Raw genomic sequence first — 24,948 nt, 5'->3', positions numbered from 1 at the left:
CCCTGTGATTTTATACGTTTGATAAATAAAAGCAAAACAATTGCCACACAAGAGCTTTATTGTCTGTTTTTTTATTTATTTTTTTATTTAAATAAAACACTGATGTCAAGCTTACAAATGTGAATTCACTATTCAGAATTGTCACAAAGAGAACACTTGACCGCACTCAATGTGTGTGTGTATGTGTATATATATATATACACATAAATATCTATATTTTATATATACATACATATATGTATTATACATATATACTATAAACACACGTGTGTATATATACACACATACATATGCACACACATACGTACGTATATATATATATGTATACATACACTATATATATACACACATACATACGTATATATATTATTCATATACACATAATTTATAACTTATTAAATATCTTTATTTGGCAGAACTTAACAAGTAAGCTGGAGTAAATACAGACTTTGTGTGTGGGGCGGGGGGGGGGGGGGGAGTACACAGTGGATTACAACCGCAGCAGCTATTTTACAAAATTTTGCAGGTGCACATCGAGCCTCCAGCAAGCACAAACACAAGCTGGAATATTAAGGGAATAACTTTGTACACAGATATTCTGTTTTCACAATTTCTTATAGATTCCTTTTGACTCAGCCTTACTGCAAGCTTAATTTATAATACTTCACGCCATCTTCATAGTAAATACAGTGTATTTTTTTCATAGTGCATTTTGTGTTATATTTTTGGCGTAAACAAAGACGAGACAGTTTTAGATTGATATACTTAAAAAAAAAAAAAAAAGACCATTTTGGTCAGCAGCCTATAGAGTTGAAGCAGGAACTTCAGGCGCTTTCAAAATAATAGCTCGAGCCATGCACGTGACGACGAAACGACAGATGCAAAGCAAGGCTTATATTACAGTGTCTCCAACAAATGTATAGATTGGAAATATGTCTTCGCTGTCTGGCAGAAATCTCTTGTGTACAAATTTGATCAAGTTCACATTTCTGCACAACATCATACTATTAGTCAGTACTCTCATAGGCCTGTCTTTTTTTTTTTTTAAATAAGCCAATATAAAGTATTGAAATTAATTTGCTCACTTTCACTATACAATGTTTGTTAAATTATTTCCTTAAAGTATCAGTTAAGAAGAGGATTCTGCCTGACAGCGACGTGTTGGTTAAATGATTTGGGACTTTGTGAGGTTTTACCTGTTTTTATAATTGCACGTGGACCATATCAAATGCTCTGGGGGGGGGGGGGGGGGGGGGGGGGGGGGTGGGGGGGGGCATATACGGCCCACAGGCCACAGGTTGCCCACCCTTGTCATAACTCATCAAAAGTGCTTCGGCTGTGGCTGTGCAAGCAGATGGAATCACTCGGGGAAGTTGTGGTCGTCCCTCCGTCAAATGACTTATCTATTCATCCTGTGTGTGTGGTTAAGATCTACGTTATCTGCGTCAATAGACCTTCCACAATTAGGACACAACATGGATGACCCACTGGTGACTGGAGTCAACGTGAGGTAAGTTTGGCAACATTAAAGTCACTAATGACTTATTTAATCTTATGGCCTTGGGGGGAAAAATACTCTTTACATACTGATTATCCTGGTAAACACAATTCACACTGGGGATGGGCATAATCAATTACATTTTTGATTGATCCTTAGAACTCAGTGTGTGGAATGAATTAATTGTGCACTACATGAATGTAAGCATTTGATTGCATCTTCACTTAAAGGAGTCTCAACTAGTCTTACGAGGAGCAGGTTTGTAATCTAAATGAAGCCTTGACCGTCATCATAAGCTATTTCTGTTTAAAGAACTTCCAGCATGAGTCTGTCATCTAAATACTGTTCACTCCTGAGGCCCATCTGAAGTTGAAGCAAGTGCTATCTTAAATCTAAAATTGTTTGCGGTCTAAAGAAATCGGAACGTGACTGTCAAGAAGTCGCTTTGGCCATTTCGTCTCAACTTCAAGAGATTCTCCCATATAAATAATAATCAAGGAATGGAGTGATGCCCAGCCCTAAAGGTGATTGTTGCAAGGCAAGCCACATATTGTAAGATTCAATTCGAATACTAATATAGGTGGAGAAACCTCCGCATTTATGTTCCCTGTTGCTGTACGGAGACAAAGTTAACAGGTCAAATTTCACCTTTGGAGGTAGTATCAAAGTAGTAACTGAGGCGTGATCATTTACGAGTCTTGAACATTGATGGCGTCCGCGTGTAAACCCACTTCTCTTGCCCTGTTGTAGTGAAAGCAGCTGCTTATGTTCGAAAGGCAGAGTGGCAGATCGATTCGGAGGCATTTTTTCTGGTAGTTCTATGTGAACGAGGGTAAATGTTTAAAATAAAGGGTGTGTTTGAATGGGAGTGGAGGAAGTAACAACAATAGAAATACTTCATGGAAAGAAATACAGGTTTTCAAGATGCCTCCTACACTGATAATGTAAGGGGTGTGGTGTTCCTGTAGTTTGCGTGTGTTCCTCTCACATGTGGAAACACCAATGCAGCCGAGGTGAGCCGTGGATGTGATGACCTCATGGGGCCTGGCAGCCATGGGGATCCCCAAACAAAAACACACATAGGCTTGTTCGCTCTCGGTTGCAAATGGCTGCGCCAGGAACAATCGGGATGGGTCCTTCGCCTTCCTTTTTAGGAAAGTGTGAGATCGTTTGCTAGATCAACACGTGCATACTGGAACAATCAAACAGTGGCGAAATAATACGTCATACGTGTCAGGCTCTCAATCAGCACTGACAGCGCCCTCTGGTGGAAAACAGCGTTGGTAGCGGTTTACTCAGAGGGACACTATCAAGATATTTTAGGTGTGCTCTAGCAGCCACTTGAAGAGGGGAACGCGGTGAGACTCTCTTCCCGACTGGGGTGTCTCATCTCTGGGCTGAGGCTGAGCTTGGCTCTCTTCACAGTAACGCAACAGGAAGTGAAGCAGGTCTCCCACCCTCCACTTCCTCTCACGCAGCCTTTGGACCACAGCCGGCAGCTGAAACCACACCAACAATTTCACTTCACTAAGAGTCAAACACTTTGTCTGTGTTTGTAAATGCACCAATAGAAAAATGAGGAACTGGGGAGGCTCTGGGGATTTGCGAGAATTGAAATTGCATTATTTTTGCCATGATGGTTTTTTGGCAGGATGCACAACACTGCTGCTCTTCTAAGAATATATCTTTAAAAACACATCAGGTAAGCAGTAGCTGCTTTACTTGGGGGGTAGAAATAATTGAAAGTCAGTTTTTGATAACCTATCTTTGTTACCTGCTGGAGCTCCTTGTCGGGACTCAGTTGGATCATGGGGACGCCGGCGATGGAGGCCGCCAGCCACTGCAGCAAGCTCCTCAGCTGGGTGTCGAGGGTCACGTGTTGAGGGCTCCGTCTGAGTTTGCGGATGTCCGAGTTCAGGATCATCAACAGAGTCCTGGAGGCTTGGACCTGTGTTGTGTCCACACACAGAGTTCCTGCAACATGATGAAACATCAGAAATGTATAAATGCAGTTCATTAATATTTACCCGTCACATTAAAGTGAGGTTTAAAATGAAACGTTGGCTATTAGGGGGATCTGAGAAAAGCAACAAAATGGCAGGAAAGAAGGCAGAATGGAAGAAATGATGCATGCATCAGTGTGGTGCAACCACGTCAAAGTTTTATAAAATGCTCATCATTAGACACCGTCACCTCATGACCTAAGACCAGATCATCTTTTATTACTGTTCAGAGAACCTGTTTACAACACGTGGAATGACATGACATTTTTTTTTTCCATTTATTTGAGAACTGACGATCATGTTCAACTGTATGCACTTGTGTTTTTCTATGGAAGAGTTGAAATAGACTTGAGCGGTTAACTATTTAAGGGAGAGTCACTGTTGAAGAAATACAATGGAACCTTAAGTTACAAACTGAAGTGCTAACTTGAAATGTTCACAAATCCGGGCATGGAAATGCAATTAATCTGCTCCTTATTCCGTAAAAAAAAAATAATAATAAATGGGACGTCGCATCGTCATTTACAAAATTTGCTACAAATTTAATTTGATCATTTAAAAAAAACAAACAAAAAAAAAAACGTTTTTCTTATTGCCTTGCTCACGTTATCACCAGCGAGTGCTTTCTCATTTGTCTTTAACAGTGCATTTCATACAGTAGGTAACTCACTCTACTTCAAATAGTCTCAAAACAACATTTAAAGGCAAAAGAATATGACACTTATAAAAAAATAACAGAAGCATTTGGATTGGACAAGCAGAAGGAAGCAACATCTCGCAAATGTTATTGGAAGAACATTTTCCGACCCCAAACGTTGGCTCTCCGGGGGTCTGTATTCAAAAGACGAGACAGACCCCATCAATTTGGAGGACGCGTAGACATTATAATCATGCGTAGACGATGAATGAACGAACGTCAGTGTGTCTGACTTGTACTACGGGGGTGGCAAAATCCCCTGCTATGACACACTCAGACAGCATGGCAGGCTGACGTACACAGCCCAGATCGGAGTCAATGCGGATGTCAATGAATGCTGAGAGTAGACTAGACTCAAATTAAAAGCACTTGGCCCATTCATTTATCAGTGCTGCTTTTATGGTACAATGACTAATGTTTGAATGAATGAAGTGGATGAAGAGGGGACTTACCACTGGATTCCTCTTTGACCTCAGTTTCTTTGTCCTCTGTATGGTCACTGTTGGAAAAGTTACAATGAGATTGCAAACTGGTTACCATTGAGAGTGCAACATTTTTCCAGTAAGCTTCCTGTTTACTTAAGTTATGGTCATGTTTAGGAGGAAGAAGACGGTTTCTCAATTCTGAAAATTCTCAAACCACTCATTGTGTCAGAGGGAGAGATTTCAAACCGGCTTGGACTTACCAAATAATGAGACTTATTACAATGTGACTACGCTGGCTCAAAATATGAGGAGAGAGAGTTTTTGTTGTATGCATATTTGTATTGGTACTTCTTTTGAGTTTTTGGAACAGATCAAGGGACACACAAAAGGAGCACTTACCGTAAATTTCGGACTATAAGCCGCAACTTTTTTTTTTTGCAAATTTTGAACCCGAAATCACGAGTTTTAGCTGGTGCAGCTTATAGTCCGGTGTGGCTTATAGTCCAAAAAATACGATACTTCTCTGTTGTTTCTGGCATTTTTTTTAGCATTAATATTAAACAGTTGACAATACACAAACGTTTAGCAGTCAAACAGCAATGATCTAAACAAAGCGTGATTAGGTCGAAACAGACAATTGTTTGCTATGACTGTCAGGCAACTGAATACAAAGCAATTTAAAAGACGCTTCTAAAATCACACAGTAGCTACTTCAACACAAGTGTTCACTCAGCTGATAGTCAGCTGCGACATTTTTGAAATTCCCAACAGGCACCGTTGAGCTTATATTTGGCCCAAAAGCACCAAAAAGAAAAGCTCAAAAGAAGGTTCCATTGTTGGGGTATGGCTGCAGACGACTACCCAACTGCTTTAGTTACCAGAAACAAATCAAGTAACATCTGGAGCTAGTTCCAAGGGAAAGACATCCGTCGATAATGTCGGAAATTGCAGAGGGGGGGGGAAGCACTGTGCAATGGCCACGATGTGCCATATGTAAAAGGAAAGTCTTCATTGCGTGAGAATGTCACTGCAGTATGCAATCAAACTGTCAGCGAGTCTGTCAATAGTTGAAGAGATGGGGAAGTGCTCATGCAAAAACACCGGATTACAATTGACTTGGGATGAGTTTGGAAGGGTGACACGTCGAAGGCCCCTTTCGAAATCGAAACGAGGAATCAAAGTGCATTCTTCATGGTTTCTGAGGTTGTATCAGATGCATAACTGGGCTGTAGGAAAAGAAATACGGCTTTCAGCCTGGAAAGGTTTAACATCCGACACTCACTAAAACTGCTCCCTTTTGCGGGAATTCCGTGTGTGCTTCAAGTGCTAAAGAAATGACAATGTGAAAAGGAAGATCAAATTATGGCAATCGCAAAGCTACGACCAAAACATCTATGATCCTGTGGTGACTTGACTCTCAGCCTAATACCTCAATCCAAAGGGTGTGAAGGGTTGATGAGTATAAAAATAGTCCACACTAAACCAAAAAGGGGAAACACCCAAGAGCTATTTTGGTGTTGTCTACAAACATCATCAAAACACCAAGCGAGGGATTCCCTTTTTAGACGAATAATGCTGAGCTGCAAACTGTCAAATCCAGGCCACTGAGGTTGTTCAAGTATCTGTGGGTGACTCGCGCTATTTTTTCCATTAGTTTGCCACCGGTCTATTTCTGGGTTGTGATGCACCAACAGAAAAATATTTTGCTAACATTCTCCTCTAATAGGCTACATTAATCATATCTTGTTGTTGTAGCCCTCAGGCAAAGACACAGCGGAAAAATATAGACTCTTTTTTTTTATGAGCAAATAGAGACAAGTGGCAACAATTACAAATTTTGTATATGTAATTGTAGCTTACAGTATTCCTGACTGTAAGAGCAGGCTGCTAATAAACAATCCATGCAAACATGACCTCACATGATACGAGACATGGCAGGAGTCATGCAACATTTCTGTAAAGAGGAACAGTCCAATATTTATCCTGATCAGAGTGCAGGTACACATTTAATTAATTGTGAGGTAGTAGATTGATAAGACCTTGTGCAGAAATTTTAATTCCAAAGGGGTTCACATTCTTTTTTCCTCCCTTTGTAAATATCAGAGTCATATTATCGAGCTAGTCACTGTGTTAATTCTTTTTTGCAGGAATTGCTAAATCTAAAGCAACATGACTATTTGATGGTTACTGACCTGTCTGAAGGCGAGGATGACATGTGTTCTTCAAAAGGCTCCCCCTCCAAGCCAAGACTGCTCCAGCTACTGCTGTTCCCATTGCTGCTAAAGAGAAGAGGCCAGTGATGTACCACTATCATAAGGCTATTGACAATCTCAAGACGGGTTGTATTATAATCCTCATTATTTCATGCATATTATGTTAGTTGCTTAAATAAAAAATAAATAAATATATATATTTTCTTTTTGTAAAATTTTTTTTAGCGGCTTCAAATATTTTTTTATCTGTGTAGTTAGAGTGGCTACTTTAATTAAAACTGCTTCAATTAAGCTACATACTGTATTTTATTCATGTAGTTAGACTGGATGACATGGTGGGAACATTTTGATTTAGTTTCTCATCATGCTCCAACACCCTTTGAGGATGAATTCTATTTTTCCTTTAGTCGTTTCATCTGCTAAGCGGAAATGGTCACAACAGGCTTTTAAAGGGAGTCTAATGAATCACACATGGTGGTGGACTTTGTTCCTGCAGAAACAGTGCCTGAAGAGACAAAAGCACTCCTTTAGACACACCTTTTGAAAATATTATGATACATTAACTCAGCCTCCTTGACAGTCAAGACACTGTGTTCCTTCGATATCTTGGGAAAGGATCTCATTGTCAGGTTTGCTTCCATAGAGATCCTTTTGACAAAAAAAAATTGGCAACTGGTGTGAGAACATGTCAAAGGACGAATAATCAAGATTGACCTGATCCCAAAATCTCTCTGGAATTTACAGACATTGCAGTCCCCCCCCAACCCCCCGCCATCTAAAACCACATTTGCTTTCAGATACATAAATACATTACAACTACATGAAATCTTTTAGATCTTGGACCACATATATATGTTAAAATGTTCCAATATAATTGAATAATTTTAGTTAAATAACAGGAAATGGTACAGCAAAGTCCAAGCAAAACTCCCAACTATATATAAGATTTTGAGCTCAAAGAGGGAAAACACCCTTTTCTGTTTTGGCGAAAAAAAAAAAAAAAAATCTGGACCAAGATGAAGCCTTTTGTTAAAAGTATATGCCATGTTTCCATTAGCCGCAAACATTACCACACTACACGTTGCTTTTCCATTCCATCAGGCGCTTATCAACCGAACTGTGCAAGCCTGCACTGCACTATTCATATTTGCAGCATGTTGAGTGCTTATCCCAATTTTCAATTCACCATTTAGTGCAATGATGAGTTGACAGACATGTACCGTGTGCTGCCAGACAAATATATGCTAATCATACATCATTCAGGATGTATACCTGTCACTGAGGTGTAGGAAGCTGCTGTTGTCATCTTCGAAGCTAAGGTTGGACCAGCTGCCCACACTGTCGTCCCCGACACTCAACTGCTGGGATACAGTGGACTCTGTGGCTTCCCTGCCCTGAGAGCTGCATGCAAAACATTGTAAATTAAGAAAGTATCAAAACATAAATGTCAAGGTAGATAGATAAATACTTTATTAATCTCTAGGGAAATTATTGATTAATATGAATTATTTTATCATGAGTTCTGGAAAAATGTAACATGGGAAAAGAAGTGCTGGATGGTTGACAACAAAACACAAAATGAGGGTGCTCAATTATAAAAAAAAAATTATCCTCCTCCTTAAAAAATCCAGGTAATTAATGAAAAACAACAATAACTTAAGTTTGTGACCTCCTCTACTGCCCACACTGCTCTTTTCATAATTGCGCAATTTTTAAAAATTTATTTTTTGGAGGAAAGTGACGCTGTTAGAAACATCATATTAATTTTGTGCTTCGACATTACATCCACATATAAACACATTTCTACCAACAAACTTTTTCTTCAAAATCCATCATCCCATTTACTAAATTCTTGGTGCCCTATACTGATGTTGAAGTGGCTGCTCTAACCATACTTTGCATATTGACCATTTGAACTTTTTTGAAAATCCTGTCATGTTGCCATTACTACCCTCAAAATGAACCTGAGGACTTAACGAATATACTGACAGGGAGGACATGCATACAAATTCAGTCTTGTTGTTCGTACCTGACACTGGCTGATTGGCAGACGTGAAGTGCAGAAGTCATGATCTCAGCAGTGAGGCTCTCTGCGTAGCTGGTTCCATCATGGCCGATACCACTGTCTGCGTTAAGGCTTGTGTTGCTCAACTCGCGCTTTGCCTTCTCCATTGCCATAGACACCATCTGCTCTGCAAACGCCGACCTGTGTTCCAGGTCAATATGGATTTTAGGAATCTCCAGCCCAGGGACACGCTCTGGCCTAGTCTGATACTCTGGGCACTTTCTCCTCTTCTGCAATATTGACTGGTGGTGATGCCGACTAAGTTTGGTGCAGTAGGGACACTCCAAGGCTTGACAATAATGGCCGGTCTTAAGTCCATCTGTGGGACCGGGGGCAATGCCTTCAGACAGCTTTTGGGTGTGCGAGTGTCTGTCTGGGTCAGGAATCCTCTGATGATCTTGGGATGAATGCCCTACTGAAGCCAGGCTCATCTTGAGAGTGTCATTAACTATTTTTCTTGCGTAGTGCTCAATGACCTGCATCATCCTATTGTTGAGGCCAGGATCAACCAAGCTTCCAGTGCTGTGGTAATGTCTAGCCTTATTGTCCTTGGAAAGTAGAGGACAGGAGAACGAGTTCCTAATCAGGCTCTCTGTCATGTTTTCAAGTTTGGATTTCTTATAAAGACAAGAGTCAGTGAGAGACTTTGGGAGGCGTCCAGACGATAGACGAAGTGTTTGTGTGACATCACAAGTGATATTGTATGCCAAAGATTCTGCAAAGTTCACCAAATCAAAGCAGTCTTTGTGTCCCTGTTTTTCTCCGCAACAACACTGTACGTCCTCACAGGAGGGACAAACGACTGAGTCCACCACGTCCTCGGCAGGTGAGACCTCACTACCCGATGACATCCATTCATCTGGTAACGACTTTGAGGGACGAAGGCGGGAGCTAGAAGATCTCTGCTTAACCTTGTTTCTAGCATGAGCCAAACCTTGTTTGATTGACCGGTAGGCCAGACGACTAGCATACTGATCGAGGACTAACTCCCGACTGCCTCCCTCCTTCTTTAGCACCCTAATGAGATAGCCGGCGTATTCATCGGTCACACTTTCACAGCTGGGGTATGTCGAGGACAATCCTGAGCTGGAACTACTTGACACTGAGACAGGTGAGCGAAAAACAGAAGATAGCAGATTGGTGGACCATTGCTCAGCCACCCTTTCGACCCTCCAGTCCCTGTTCTGATCTGTGCCAGGAAGAGAGTTATGTTGGTGGTGATGCAAACATGCTGATCGAGGACGATCAACACTTCTTCCGGGAGAGCCATGATATGAGCACTGTTGGACAGAGCTCACCATCTTCTTCACATCATTGATGACTTCCCCAGCCACCTCCCCTGCATACACCCACAAGGTGTTCAAAGTTTTCTCTGAGAAATGAGCCACACTGTCACGTCTTCTCTCATCCATAACGCTGGGTTCCCCAACTTCATCACCGGCTCCCAGAGTGTCTATTTCTGTTGCCATTGAAACTATGTGACAAGCCAACTGCTCTGCATAATGGAGAGCTTCCTTGCTTGAAAGCCTGCGAGAGGACAACTGTCTCACTTCCTGTGGTAGACCTTCTGACTCAACTGATTTGTTGGTGCCACTTAGACTCGGGTCTTCAGGCAATTCTTCCTCCTCCTCCTCGTCCCCCTTACCATCTACCTCTTCGGAAAGAGATCTCATCAATTTTAACATAAACTCTGTCTTGTCTGCCTCTGGGCTGTTTTCCATTGGACCAGGGCCAGTCTCAGGGTGATAGTGTGGAGTTGGAGGAGGTGTAGCTGGGGAAAATTCTTTGGCCAACTTGCTTTTTAATTTCTTGGAGAACTGCTTTATTTGTTTCTCCTTGGATACTTCACTTGGCTGCTGGGGGGTAGATGGAGGAGTGCCAGGTGTTCGACCAGGTTTTTTAACCGAGTTTGGAGATGCGTCATCCCCGGGGTGAGACATCTTCTTTTGTCCAACCTTCTCTGTATTTGGCACAGGCAAAGTGTCCCTTTGACTAAGGACTGCCTTTGAAAGGAAACCAGCGCAGTCATCAAAACTTTTCTTCACTTTAGAAGAGCTGACAAGCTCACAAGCTTCAGTCACTAGCGTGTCCACCATGTTAACAGAGAAGTTTTGAAATGGTGACTTTTGATGGGAGCAGACTTTTGCAGAGGTGGTCGTTTGAGTTTCTTGGCTGCAGATGTGACTTTGCATACATGTAGTGTTATTTGAGGAAAACACTGTGACTCTTTTAGGGCTACACTGTGAGGTATCTGTTAGGCTGGAACCATGATGGTCTTCAGAATCTTTTAAACAGGAGATAGCTTTTCCAGCTTGGGGAACGGGGATGCAGCTGGCCATGCCTGACACGGTGAAAAGAGCATCCTTTACTTTGCAGGGGCCACTCTCTCCCAAGGTCATTGGAGCATCTACTGAGGTTGCATTGGAAAGCTGCTGGTTAGCAAAAGTGCTGCTGGTGTGGGCACTCATATTCTCAGAACTAGCGTAACAGATGTTGTCTGGAGAAACACTGATGGCTGCTTGGCTAGTAAAGGCAATTTCAGCCTGAGAGAGCTCGATGAACGCCTCTTGGATAACCGACTCGGACAAGTCTGAAGCATAGGAAGTAACAATCTCCTCCTCCTCCTCTTCTTCTTCCATGTTCTCCTGGCCAAAAAACCAATCACTGGAGGTTAGAGGGGTCGACGGGTGAGAGAACTGACACACCTCCATAATACCTTCGAATATCAGCTCTTCAGCTAAATCTGCTGCAAACTGCGTAACTGTGCTATGGAAGATCTGCTTTTTTACAGTCAAGAAGTCTTTCAAGGCGCCAGATACCGCCTCCCCAACCAGGAAATTTGCTAAGCCATTCACCGCTCGCTCTTTCAACACATAGGCCTGCCGCATGCCAATCTCATGAAAGGCCATCTGAAATACTGAGGAGGTGAGTCTCGCAGCGAGGTGACACAACGTGGTGGTGCAAGTAGACACGCCTTTTTGAAGGTCCCGCAAAGCACTGCCCAGGCTCATATCGACAAGGTCAGCAGCAAACCGCTGAATACCATCCTTCAGAGACTGGGATGTCTTCTGCAGCTTGGCCACCGTTACAGTCTCCTGGATTTCTGACAGCCTCATTGTGTAGCCTGAGGGGTTGGTGAATTCCTTGTGGCAAACACAACTCAGATTCTTGTTGTCATTAATGTCTATTGCGGATTGGTACCCGTAGACAGATCCAAGAATTTCTTTCGAGAGACTGCTGGCAAAGTCCGAGTAGGTCTTATACAACGAGCAGAGATCTTGAGGTTTCCTTAACTCAGTGCTGTCGCTCCCATCCTCACTCCTTTTCCAGAAATATTCCAGCACCCCACTTGAATCTACCAGAGGAATAAAGGCAGAGGAGCTGATGGGACTGAAGAGTGGACCACCGTTGTCCTCAGAGGGACTCTGTACTGGCCGTGGAGAGTCAGCCATGTCAGACTGAGGTCCGTAGGGGGAGCCTGGTTTAAGAGGAGTGGGTTTTTTCACATTAGCCGGGAGAATTGGTTGATCAAAGCAGTGAGGATACATTCCCTTTGTTGAGTAGCCTTGGGATACATATTTGGATGCGGAACCACCAGTGCTAGATTCCGTGGTTTTAACGTGTGTGTTTGTTGCACTTTCATTATCCATTGGAAGCGTCAGAGTGCCACTCTCTGAACTGAAGTCGTCCAGGTCATCAAATTGGTCAAAGCTGTCAAAGAACTCACTCACTTCAGAGTCAGAGTCTTCCACCCTCTCTCTGGGACCTCCTGGCACCTGAGGGATATCCAGCTTGGCCAGCAAGCTCTTTTGGTAGCCCACCTCATCCAGGAAAATGATAGGGCTTGGGCTGGAACAGTCAGATTCGTCGGATTCACTGTTTTCAACCGTTGATGAGGACAGACGAGCTCCAGGACTGCAGTAAGTCCATTGGGTATCCATACCTGAACACCTCTGCACTGTGACAGAAACCTCTGGGCCCGGCTTGTGCTTGGCTGCAATTTTCTTTGAAGATGAACTTGTTATTATGTGGGAACCTGATAGTTCTTTTCGTCTCCTGTGGGCGGGCATCGTCTGTGATGCCACATCATGTCTTTTGGAAGGGCGATAAGCTTCAGGTGGCCACAGCAGTCAGACGAGAGAAAAGACAAAAAAGAAAAACAAAACGTAAGATGAATCCGCTATTACACCAAGGTTTTCAAACAACTTCCATTTTCTGTCAGCTGCTAAGATCACACGCATCTTTATATAAAAGGGGTTCTTATTTCCCTTAAGCATTAAACCTTACAGGGGTTCTCTCCCATTTCATCCTCCTCGAGATTCTCCAGCGCAGTGACAAAGTCATCTTCGATGGATGCGATGGACTGGTTGGTGTCGTCGTCCTCCGACTGCCCCGCCTCGCCCCTGTGGAGGCTTTGCAACTCCAGAGCGTAGCGGACGCCGGCAACGTAGCACCCAAGAAGGCCTGTCAACGATGTGACGCTGGCTGGAGGTTGCCCACTGACACCAGGGTTGTGACGTAGCACACACACGGCCTTTACCCAACACTGCATGTTGACGGTTTCAGGGGGGGAAAAAAGTGTTTCCTGAGTTTAAAAGGGGACTGGTCCTGGACTTGGCTATTTTGCATGCAGTGACCATTTCTTTTCCACCTACTTGAGGCCTAGTGTCCCTGTGCTCTGCCAGTCTAGGAGATTCTCTGAGCAACTGAACTTCATTATTTCTCAGGCCGTGAATATGGAAGGTTCTGAGCATCTCGCACAGGCCAGCGGGAAGGGATGCCAAGGCCTAAAAGAAGGACAAAACACATAGTTGCACAATAGATCTATTGACTGTCATGTGCAAACAGTTATCCCGATGCATTACGCAATGTCTCAACCAGTAGCCCCCTTTCATGTGAAATTGCTTCATCAGAGCCACAACAGAATCACACAGCATTTTGTTCTGCTTTGATATCAGTTGCAAGTGACAGTTTAAGATAGACGGGTAATATAATATCTACCACAATGATCTTAATATTGCCAACAACCGAACAACATTTTGCAAATATTTGGTGGATGACATCATACGTGCCAGTGTGTGGTGTGACTTGTGAACGAGGCCGACTTCTGAAAAAAGATGGCTTGTACAGGCAATGTGAAAGAGGTGATTCCCAATTGTAAGAAAGTATAAAAGTACCTGATCCACAGCATCGTCGCCTTCACTCTGACCAGGTAGACAGACAAAATGAATCTGAAAGAACACAAATAAAATGGTTCATATTAGCTCAGAGCATTTACATTTTCTGCATGTGTATGGCATGTACTATAACTGCATGCTTGCATGAGACAAACCTCTGTAAATCTTATGCTGTCGCTGGATGGGAGGTCCAGGTTGATACTGCAAAGATCTTTTTTGCTTCGCAAGAGGCTCTTGACAAACTGCGCTCCATTGTCACGCACAGTCTGCACACATAAGTGGATGGTCGTGGTTAAGAAGTCAAATGGTGAAAGAACGAACAAAACACAAGTAGTAGTTACCAAGTCCTGATATAGTGTGTTGGCAGGATTTATTCTACTATAGGAGTGACAGATATCATTTGAAGTAATCCACAGAAAATAGCCTGGGTCAACTGTACAGTAAATAAACAGGTTGTTTAAATTAACTGGATAGATTGGTCAGTCTTTTTTTTTTAACTCACTGATCAACGATAAGCCCTAAAATCCTGATTGTGTAAGGCCTACATTTAAGGGCATCTTAAAAGGTCGAAAGCCTGCCAGTTTTCATAAACTCATTTCCCCCCCCTGAAAAATGGCATAAATTCTGGTCCCTCACCTCTTTTCTGACAAAGGCCTTGTACTTCAGTGGGGCTCCCCGAATACGCGCACAAGCATCCATGGCGACCAGGGGAGGGCTGCTCACCTGCAAATAAAGTGTCTTTCGGAAGAGGAAAATATCCCGAAGATGTGATGTGAATCAATTCTAACATCATTACATATTTTAATAAGAAATATGTAATGACGTGTTAGAAGTTAGAATTGATTTTTGGTTTCATTTTTAAATGCAATAAAGATTTACAGCTCATTTTTGGGGGGCTACAGTATTACCTTCAAATTAATTTGTTCCATTATTTATAAATATTTCAGGAATAATGGTACAAGCTGCAAAGTTGAATGTACTTCAACTTAATTGTCTTTATTATTAATTTGGACATTGACAAAGCTGCAAGCTAATTCTGGTTATTTTAAAAGCAGCTTACTGGTGCGACATGCCGCAATTTATATAATATATATGAATATTTATCGAGTATATCATATATATCGCAAACTACATTTGGTGCTTAGTCGACTAGCAAAATAATTGTTTGTGACAGCCCTGAATTAAAGTAGTTGTAATTATTAATTTTATGCATTGTGTGTTTTGAAAGCAAATACGGAGCGGCTAAAATGTTTCGGCTTAGTTGACAAATAAATATTGTATATAAAGATCAGAGCTTGTTAAATATAGGCAAAAATGGTTGAGAATATTTTTGTTGATACTCCATAAACAGCACGTAAGTATACAGATAATAAACAAGTTATTTAAAAATAAATATTGCTGCATCTTGTGATCGGATGGGAAACTATTTTTTTTCACCTTGCTTACTGGTGAATTGGAACGAAAAAAACCTGGTTATGCAAAGTCTGAGTCTGCGTAAACTGGACGGATGTGAATTTCCAGTTAATTTAATAAGCTTCTAATAAATATGTAAAGGGAGCTCTGTTACACCCTGGCCTCATACTGACTGTGGATGCTGATGTTGTTTCACTATCGCTTGAAAACCAAACACGAGCACTTGCATTGCTAAATAGCTGTCGTCAGTCATATATACACATTACAAACAAATTACATTTAAAAAAAAATAATAATCGGGTCCATCTTGGTGGTTGACAGGCTGTCAATCAAGTGAGCTAGCAGGGATGATAATAATAGGCCGCAGCTAGCGAGCGTAGTGATGACGCCACAACTAGCAACTTGTGAGAAGACTAGCGTCATCGCAGACGTGTCAGCAAAGACATAAACGATAGCGACCATGTGAAAAATATCGCCATGGTCATGCAAACATGTAGTTTACCTCTGGAGCTCGGTGATGTTGTTAGACTACCAGCACTGCAGCACCGACGCTAACCACTGTGCAACATTTGCAAACAGAAAATGAGTTCGGTATTTCTGAATACTTCCCCTTGAAGGCCAACACGAATGAAACGTCGTCGGCAGAGTTCACCCTTATGAGACTAGTGAAATTATTTGAACATCATAAAGTGACACAAGGTCGAATTGCAATAAATATATGAAACGTGACATCGACGTTTTTTTCATGTAATGAACGGAAAAGTCATGTGAGGTTCACTTTTACGGAGTTCTTTAAACGCAACTCAACTCCCCATTCCTTGTGCAGTACTGTGTCTGAGACATCCTCAATGGAAGGCCGATAAATGGAGCAATGAAACCACACAGTCAGTTTTATCCCTAAAATAATTTTAGTTTTGTCAAAATTAACTATTTGGTACTCAGGAATTAGCTTGCGACGGTCACATGAGCAGTGATTGGTTGTTACTTGAGCACTATAACATTTGGAGTGGACTGCAAGTGGCAAAAGGTGTAACTGCAATTGTAATGGAAAAATATTGAAAATATCAAATTAAGGAAAAAATAACTTTACTCGTAAAAATGGCCAATATGAGTAAAGTATACCTTGAACAACTTTTTAATTATTTATTCATTATAATGACATTTTTGAAAAATACTTATCACTTTGCTATATAACAAATTTATTTATTTTTAATTCATCTGTATTTTAAAAAATAAATAAGTGTGACCCTCGAACACAAAAATCTGCCGATCCTTGCTCTAAGCCAAGGGTCACACCAATGTGGTGCCCATGGGCATCAGATAGCCCCCAAGGACCTCATGAGTAGCCGGTGGGCCTGTTAAGAAAATATCTCACCGGTGATGGAACATTGGGATTTCCTCGGAATGTTGTTGAAGTGATTAGTTGAAAATGTGAACACTGGCATTTACAGAAATATGTTGCGTATTCATAGGTATCAATTCCCTAATTGTTAGAAAAAAATTAACACGATCAGTGCATTAACATAAATAGAATTATTAGTAATAGCATAAAGGTTATTTGAGCAAGTGTGTTTCAAACCGGTAGCCCTTCACATTAATCATTATCTAAGAAGTAGCAGAAGGTTCTTGCCCCATGGCTTTTAGGTGTGATTGTGAATTATTTGCAAACAAATACAGTATCCTTTACATCATCTTTCATTCCTTAATCCTTCTGTGAATGCATGAATTGAACATAAATGGCATCAAAAGAACTTGCAAACGCCAACAAATGTATTGATTTGGTCTTTTTTAATGGAAGAGAGATATGTACTGTATAGGTGGCCTCTTGTAAGGCACCCTTGCAAATTGTACAACAAATAGCTGAACCATGTATTTATATCCAGAGTACAAAAATACACATCTCAGTGACTTCAAATCCGTATATAATAAATATAACTAATCATGCATTTTCTAACCATAAAAAGGCACAAAAAACAGTCACTTAGTAGTCATAAAAAGTATTATTATTATCATTAATATTATTAATAAACTACTTTTTACCCAAATCATTCAATATAGCAATACAGGTGACAGACAACATTATATTCAAAATGTGAGATAACACAATGCACGCATATACCTTAGGCAATAAATATTTTTTGGATGATTTATACTTACAAATTAAAACCGTAAACATAATGTAAACAAATGAAACTCCCATCACTATTTTTCTAGCCTTATGACAGGTCCTTTTGCATGATTGGTTTGGACAAAACCAGGCAGTTTGCAGCATTATTTACAGACAATATAGAAAGATGGCAGCTTCCACATGGTGGGCGTTTGCCCGCCTTCGCATTGAGACCAAAAGTCGGCAGACACTTTAAATGCATACATATGTTGAGAATTAAAGGCAACTAAACCACAGCAATGCAACATGGAAACTAAAAAAAAAGTCACATATAATTTTGTAGTTAAGTTTTTATCTTTGGCCTATGCTGAATAAAATCTTATTCTGTGAGTCAGTGTTCATCACAGCACTGGTAAATTAACAACAGAAGGAAATATCCTGTCAAAATAAAATAAAACACCATATATGGTGTTTGTACTGTTTTAACCAGAAAGCAATTTGAACACAATTAGAATACATGGCGACCCTTTTTATGGTCTCTCTGTATCAATGACTTTCACCTTTTTGCAGGTAGATCTGGAACAAACAATATACGCACCGCGATAAACGGGGGGCTCACTATGTTTGATAAAATGTGAATTAAGTGAATGAGGAAAGAAAGCAAACAAACAAAACAAACAAACAAATTGTAATCAATTTGGCCCCATTTTGGAGGATAATTCGGAAACTGAAAATCAGAATAATAGGATGAATAAAGCATAGTAACACGTTTGGCAACTGTAGCAATATCTTAAAGACATAAATGACATAAGATCTAAAGTGTTGAGACTGTCCGCTCTTATTGACTAACGAAATCCAAACTCGTCATGGAAGCACCACTGGAAGAAATATGTGTGTGGGGAGGAAGCTGTTTGTGCGCCACTGAAAACGTGTCAAAATATTGCACCACCGTTCCATCACGACAGCATTGTCACCATCATGCACGAGACAAGTGTCACGGTGTCATATGCACACAATTCACCGTGTTGACACGCGCATGCCATGTCAGTCACTTACTGGAGGGCAACACTTAAGAAACACGGCTTGCATACACCGGTATACTTTACTGTAGAGCTAGAGATAAACTGTATTTACAATCTTACCTACAGAAAGAAATAATAGACCCTGTAATGCCACCTGTTCTAAAGAAACTAACATTGGTTTAAAAATAAAAAAGGAGAATGCCTACCCAAGGTGTTCTGCAGGATAACTTATAAACTGTCTTTGTAATAAAAAAAAAAAGTATTTGCATTAGTGTTTCACAATGTGCTAATTTGCAAAAAGTTGAGGTGAGCTGTTAATCATAGAATTTGCACTTGCATTAGAATAAAAAAATAAATACTGCATTTCCTCATATAGAGACCGGGGGCAATCGTTTTACTTAATTGGAGAGAGTACCACACATCTAGGGGTGATTTTAGAAATATTAAATAATAAACGTAATGTAAAAAAAAATCTATATGCACAGTACATTACAAAATCCATGTTTTTTACAACTTTTTTTGTTTGGCTTTAAGATGAAATTGTATTCCTGCACCAATTAGAACTCGATGTTTGTGGTATGCCTGGCGTAGAGACAATTTGGTGACAGAAAGTTGATCAAAACTTAGGGTTTGCTCAGACAACGTCAAAGTGCAGGCTCTTCCTTGGGGCGCAGACATGCCATGGTACAGATGTGCGCTTTGTCATTTTAAGGCAGTTACGACAGCGTGACTAGCGCGTCCCATTTAATGAAAATGAGAGGAGCTGATTTGATTGGCCGTGATAGAGGACAGCTGTGACCATTCCCACATCGGCGCAGACCTTCAGATACGGCTTGAGAAATTACAAACACAGAGTCTACGATCTGGTAATGTTTTTTTTTTTTGCTCATGATTGACAAATTCTTAATTCTGATGTCATGTCTGTTCTGTCGGGTTCATCTTATTCAAGCAGAATTGGCAATTAATTCGGGCACGGTGTCTATTTGAGGAAATACGGTAACGAGCAAATTGTTCCCCCATCTTCAATGAAAAAGGAAACCTACTGGCGAGCGCCTGTAAAAAAAAAAAAAAAACATCGACTTTTTCTGTAACATTCGCTTTGGGTTCCCATATTTTCCTCCATGGCAAACCATGTGGACTTTTGTCCCTAATAGCTTTAAAACCTCCAAACGATATCCTCCTATAAAGCACTGTTAAAGCTAAGAATAGTCAAAAGATATGGCACTCAACGCAGAACTTTGACACATCATCGTCATGCAAGCGAAATAAACGAAAAAATCCCTCACTCAGTAGTCACAAATGGCACCGCTAATACTGACTTGTAGAGTTAATTTGTTCAAGTGTTACGACAAAACTTGAAAACACTAAATCATGCAATTAAACCTTAAACGAGCAAGCGTGGACCATGCCGTTGTTGAACGAAGCACCGGGGCTCCTAAAACTTTTTTTTTTTTTAAAACAATATCACCCAGAATGACATTCCCACTCATGGAAGTCCCGCTTTTGCTACAAATTTGTTATCACAAGTCGAACAACAAATCTGTGTTCAATTGCATACCTGTGTGTGTGTTTGTGTGTGAGACATATGGTTATTGTCAAGGAAATGGCTTTTTGTGAAATTCTTCACACCCTTCCTTCCTCTTCCTCAACCGTGGCAACGTGCTTCACGGATGCGATTGCCATCTTGCCCAGTGAAGTGAGGGGGAACATCCCCTTTTGAGAAGCTTCTGCTTCCAGGTTAAAGATCGACCATGGAGGCCTTGGCCAGGTCCTTAGTTCCCTGGAGGATTCTCTTCATATGACCCACTTTCGATATCCCCAGATCCTGCAAGATCAACAAAAGAAAAAAAATAACAGCTGTAAAAACTAAATTGTAAAAAAAAAAAAATACATTTGGATTAAACATGTACAAAAATGACTTCGACAGGTGGGTGGTGCTAAACTGCAAAACATTGAGTCATCGTGTGGATGGAGCATGACAGCAAAATTGGACGACTTTTCTTAAACCGTGCAACTGCCAATTATTCCACTGGCGAATCAAAGATTTTACTGTTTATGTGTTTATTACCGCCCCCTACTGGCAGAAGTGTGTCATTCACTCCTGACACTCTTGACACTTGGATTATCATCCAGGGGAGTTTGGGAGTCCTTAAATTAAACATAATGTTGACAGAGTGGGTTATAATAGTTTGGTATTACAGTTCATTAGAGTTCATTTTTGTTTAAATTACATTTTAAAATGTGTTTGTTAGTTCTTATTTTTGTGTTTGTCTTCAAAGGCCTTTTTTTTCTTTTTTTTTTAACAGCTACTACTTTAATTACTGGTCAACGTACATGAGTATAATATTGCCGTTTGATTATTAATTTTTTTTAATGGGGGGGAATTTTATGCACGTATTATGCACAGGATTTTACAGTATTTGGATGCCAGCAGAGTAAACACAGTTAACTCTGTGGGTGAAGCGATGTATGCAAATAAACTAAGCCTAAAGATGTATTTTTGGAGTTCTCAGAAAGAGTACACACTTGGTCCCCCTACGAGAAATTTACCGAGCATTTAGTTCTCAGAACCGTCACAGTGCTATAGTGGTTAGTATGCCTGCTTCACAATCGCGACACTCGGTTCTAATTTTGGCTTTGGTTTTCCTGTGTGGAGTTTGCATCATTTCCCCTTCTTTGCGTGGGTTTCTCTGGTTCTCTTTCATGGCCAGGTACAGAAGATGCTTCTGTTTATTCAACAATTCATTCATTACTGCAGATGAATCAATGTTCAGTGGAAGGTTTTTTTTTTCTTTTTTTTTTACAACACTGAGCCTTTCTTGTGGCGTTAGATTTCGCATAGGCATCGATTGGAATTCACTTAAAAATGTGAAAAACATTTGTTTGTTGATAATTGTGTTTGAATTCCAATTTAAAAACAATAGAAAACAATGCAACATTTTATAAAGATGGCCCAAAATTCAGCTTTTTTTTTTTTTTTTGGTCTGCAACAATCTACTCCCAAACATTAGCATGATACTGACATCAGAATAAAAAAAAAAATCCTGAAAATCTTTGTTGAATTCTGAATTTGACTTTGTAGAGCATTCACAGTTACACTGTACAAAGAAACACCGTTCAGCATTCAACCGACACCCTGCAGAGGAGCAAAGAAGTTTAGGTAGAATAAATCTATGAGGAATGGCCACACCCCTAAAATAGGTTTACAATTCTCTGAGATGTCAGCAAAGGACTACTGTAGTTCCTCTAGCCTGAGTACAACAGCAAATAGGTGAGTTTCAGTGAATAATGGGGGACAGTTAAAAAAAAAAAGTCTTGACTCCTGACTGAATCCTGTACTTGCTCTTAGTCCAGTCCTTTTTTTTCCCCTCTCGTAAATCTTAAAACGTCTTTTCCACCAAGCGACAGTAAAACAGAGAAAAGCCAGGCAGAGCAATGCAATGCAGCGGGACAGGGAGCCATTAAAGAAACACAACAGGAGGACAGAGGAGTGTTGGTCAGAGGACAGAACAGGCTGAGGATGCGTGTGTGTGCACGTGTGTGTGTGTGTGTGTGTGTGTACCTTCAGGTCCCTCCTCTCCAAGTGCAGCAGCTCCGAGCCTCGGATGTCGTGTCGGATGAAGGTATCCCGGTACTCTCCCAGACTCAGCTGCTCCAGCCACACACCCACCTCGTCTGTGCCCCATCTCTCCACTACGCACACATACACACACACATGCATGCACACACACACACATACACACAAGCACAGACCAGAGCAAAGAGAGGCTCAGAGTGCCTCCCAAATATGCAAAAAAACTGCACAAATGTCCCTCACACACACACAAACATGTATTTCCTCAAGCAGTGGCTCCTACTTGATGACGCAATATTTAAGAAGAAATAAACGCCTTCTTCAAACAGATACCTTGAACTTCACCATTGAAATCCCGTCATAAGCATCATTCCGAGCTTATATTGTTCATGCCGACAATAAAGAGCCCATTTGTCCAACATTGCTAACCAAAACAGCAACATGTCTCTTAGCACGTCAACAACCTTGCGGAAATGTACGTTTTTACGCCAACGTGCAAATTAGTTGAGTGCGACGCATTTGTAATTTCCAACTGAATTGTCATGTCGATTTTTGTTTTAATAAAAGACCGTCTACATGAGGAAATACAATATTTCATCTCACACACATAAACAACACACACACTGTGGTGTATCACTGAAGGGAAAAAATGGAATCATATGAACAGAGCAAGGGAACAAGCATTCAAAATGACAGAGCAAGAGGAGCGGCTGCTGGGAGGAAAGAGGGGCTTCCAAGTGGAGCCCGTGGGCAAACATGCAAGCGACCGTCAGGCTCAACACAGAGGAGGAAAAAGTAGAGAGGTGGAAATACAGCCGAAACAATTCATCAATACAAGTGGCGAAAGCTAATCTGAGCTGTCTTTCAGCTTCTTCCTCGTTTGCGACTTTGTACTTCTGCTGATGACGTTACACTCAGAGTAGGAGCAAGGTATCACCTTTGGAGTTTGGATGTAAACAAAAAGCAAAATTGACTTCTACACAGATCGCGTAGAACAAGGAGCTGTGACGGAACATTTATCAGCTTTTGTCGTTCACACAGAATCCAGGGAAGATGTCAGTGAGCGTTACAAATCATTAGCTCACCCGATGTACCTGTAAAGCCAAAAAAGAGACTACCTCGCCTCATGAAGGGCTTTAATGTGGACTCTTGACGCAATTTTAATGACATGTCAGGTCTGGGGTTCAAACCTGGTCTCAACCCTCCCTGTTTATCACTGAGGTATAACTTAATGGGGAGAACGGTTATATGTTCTCTGGAACAGTGTCTCCGACCCTTCTTTGAGAGCCGCCTTACCTGACTGCGGGCTGGTCTTTTTGGCCGCCTTCTCCTTCTTGAATTTGGGCACTATGCGAAAGACGCCACCGCGACTGTTCCTCTTGCCATAACCCAGAGAGTGGTCCTGGTACACAAGCACAGTCAACCTATAGCCTTTCGTTGAGCTACTCTGCTCTCCCACAACACGGAGCCATCTACTGTTTTCATGCTGTGCTACAATTTTGTTATCAGGGTTGTGTGTGATGCTCACCTCTTCATCATTGGGCTGCAGAATGTGGTAGAGCCACGAGATCTCTTCTAATTTTCCCAGTTCCAACTCCACACTCTGTAGGGCACCGGAAAGCTGTTCCTCTTCTGGTGGGTCCAATTGCTACCAGAAGTAGATGTATATAAATATTTAAATATAAAAATGTATATATATATATTTTTTTTATATTAGATGTCAACCAATAAGCCTTAAGTAATAATAATAATACAAAAAATAAAAATAATAATAATAAGTGAGCCTTGTTTACACACCAGTGAGACACGACCCACGAGAAGTGATTCAGTCTCGTTGTACAAAGCCTTGACGGTGCTGGCCACCTCTATTGCTGTGTTCCTGGACAGACTCTGTAATGTGCATACCACCACACATTTGTCATTTGTCACAGTTACGCTAACCCATGTGTGAAATTTACAACAGAATTTGCAAAAATTAAAGTCTACAAAAAAAAAACTATAAATTTAAATTAAATAGTTTTATTTAATCTTCTTTAATTTAATATTTACATTTTCTTAAAGGCCAGTTTTTACCTCTGGGAATTTAGGATGTGTTTTGTTGATGGCGTGTGATGCTGCGTTCACGGCGTGTGCCAACTCCTGCTCCAAGAGCTCGTTGGTTTTTGCGGCCTCACATATTCTGTAATAAAACGAGGAATATGACTGAAAGTTAAAAAAAAAAAAGGCAAACTTTTGATATGAGCTGTACTGTATTATATCACTTGTGTATAACTACCGCGTGATGAGCTCTTCTGCCGCCCGGGCGCACAGCTGCAAGATGGCGGCCTCTTCCTCCGAGGCAAGGTCGACAGACTGCTGCGGGTAGAGGTGAGGCCGTAGAGGCGGCTTGTCATACTTCAGCTTGTCCTCCCACGACTTCAGCGTATTCTCGAAGGCCTGCATAGGTGAAGAGAGGACGCCGTTAGAAGACAAACTTCTGTCATCCAACCCTTCTGAGTTTCCTCACCCGGTCTCTGGTGAGCATCTGCGCTCTGTTCTTGTGCTGGATTTTGATGACCCCTGGTGGCTGGATCCACGCCTCACCATCAACTTGGATGGGAACGCCCTCGTCACCCAAGATGGTGATCTTCACTGTTCGGCACTGATTTGAAAAGAGTACTTTATACAGACATTCACTTTTGAACCACATATGTAACATCAGTGATTTCTAAACTATCAAATACCTTAAGTGGTGCGAAACTTTCATTTGATTAA

At 41.2% G+C, this 24,948-nt stretch overlaps 2 protein-coding genes across 12 annotated transcripts in view; both read right to left on the bottom strand.

Moving 5' to 3' along the window:
- Positions 1 to 1,409: 1,409 nt before the first annotated feature.
- Positions 1,410 to 16,156, bottom strand: akap11 (A kinase (PRKA) anchor protein 11). Of its 5 annotated transcripts, none has more exons than XM_037239359.1 (13): positions 15,994 to 16,156; positions 14,715 to 14,817; positions 14,234 to 14,344; positions 14,079 to 14,132; positions 13,557 to 13,688; positions 13,189 to 13,447; positions 8,866 to 13,012; positions 8,109 to 8,237; positions 7,374 to 7,484; positions 6,816 to 6,902; positions 4,651 to 4,697; positions 3,273 to 3,472; positions 1,410 to 2,997 (listed from the first exon to the last, which is right to left on the bottom strand). In XM_037239359.1, the coding sequence occupies exons 2-13, from the start codon at positions 14,775 to 14,777 to the stop codon at positions 2,818 to 2,820; spliced, it is 5,520 nt and encodes a 1,839-aa protein (XP_037095254.1). In that variant the 5' UTR covers positions 14,778 to 14,817; positions 15,994 to 16,156; the 3' UTR covers positions 1,410 to 2,817. The 5 variants fall into 5 exon arrangements, with proteins under 5 accessions (XP_037095254.1, XP_037095253.1, XP_037095255.1 ...); XM_037239358.1 differs by having other exon boundaries at positions 14,715 to 14,801; positions 15,994 to 16,155; XM_037239360.1 differs by having other exon boundaries at positions 6,816 to 6,899; positions 14,715 to 14,801; positions 15,994 to 16,155.
- A 1,106-nt stretch (positions 16,157 to 17,262) lies between these two features.
- The window catches only part of dgkh (diacylglycerol kinase, eta), a 39,020-nt gene continuing 31,334 nt past the window's right edge, over positions 17,263 to 24,948 (bottom strand). For 4 of the 7 annotated variants that reach the window (XM_037239280.1, XM_037239274.1, XM_037239276.1 and 1 more), the window contains 8 exons: positions 24,701 to 24,835; positions 24,470 to 24,630; positions 24,268 to 24,373; positions 23,992 to 24,084; positions 23,723 to 23,842; positions 23,491 to 23,596; positions 22,183 to 22,313; positions 17,263 to 20,445 (listed from right to left, as the gene is read on the bottom strand). In XM_037239280.1, the coding sequence (XP_037095175.1) occupies positions 20,359 to 20,445; positions 22,183 to 22,313; positions 23,491 to 23,596; positions 23,723 to 23,842; positions 23,992 to 24,084; positions 24,268 to 24,373; positions 24,470 to 24,630; positions 24,701 to 24,835 (939 nt within the window). In that variant the 3' untranslated portion in view covers positions 17,263 to 20,358. Of the gene's footprint in view, positions 20,446 to 22,182; positions 22,314 to 23,490; positions 23,619 to 23,722; positions 23,843 to 23,991; positions 24,085 to 24,267; positions 24,374 to 24,469; positions 24,631 to 24,700; positions 24,836 to 24,948 lie in introns of all 7 variants that reach the window. The other 3 variants (XM_037239275.1, XM_037239278.1, XM_037239277.1) reach the window with 3 other exon arrangements.

Source organism: Syngnathus acus, chromosome 21 (genome assembly GCF_901709675.1).
Source record: "Syngnathus acus chromosome 21, fSynAcu1.2, whole genome shotgun sequence".
Lineage (NCBI taxonomy): Eukaryota > Metazoa > Chordata > Actinopteri > Syngnathiformes > Syngnathidae > Syngnathus > Syngnathus acus.
This window is presented reverse-complemented; position numbering and strand designations above follow the sequence as displayed.

What these genes read in the sequence shown, in the direction of transcription:
- akap11 (XM_037239359.1), bottom strand. Translation starts at nt 14,777, where the DNA reads ATGGATGCTTGTGCGCGTATTCGGGGAGCCCCACTGAAGTACAAGGCC. An exon ending in GCGACGATGCTGTGGATCAG is followed by an intron (nt 13,689 to 14,078) that starts GTACTTTTATAC and finishes TCCTTCTTTTAG; the next exon opens with GCCTTGGCATCCCTTCCCGC. An exon ending in ACAGGGACACTAGGCCTCAA is followed by an intron (nt 13,448 to 13,556) that starts GTAGGTGGAAAA and finishes GTCAACATGCAG; the next exon opens with TGTTGGGTAAAGGCCGTGTG.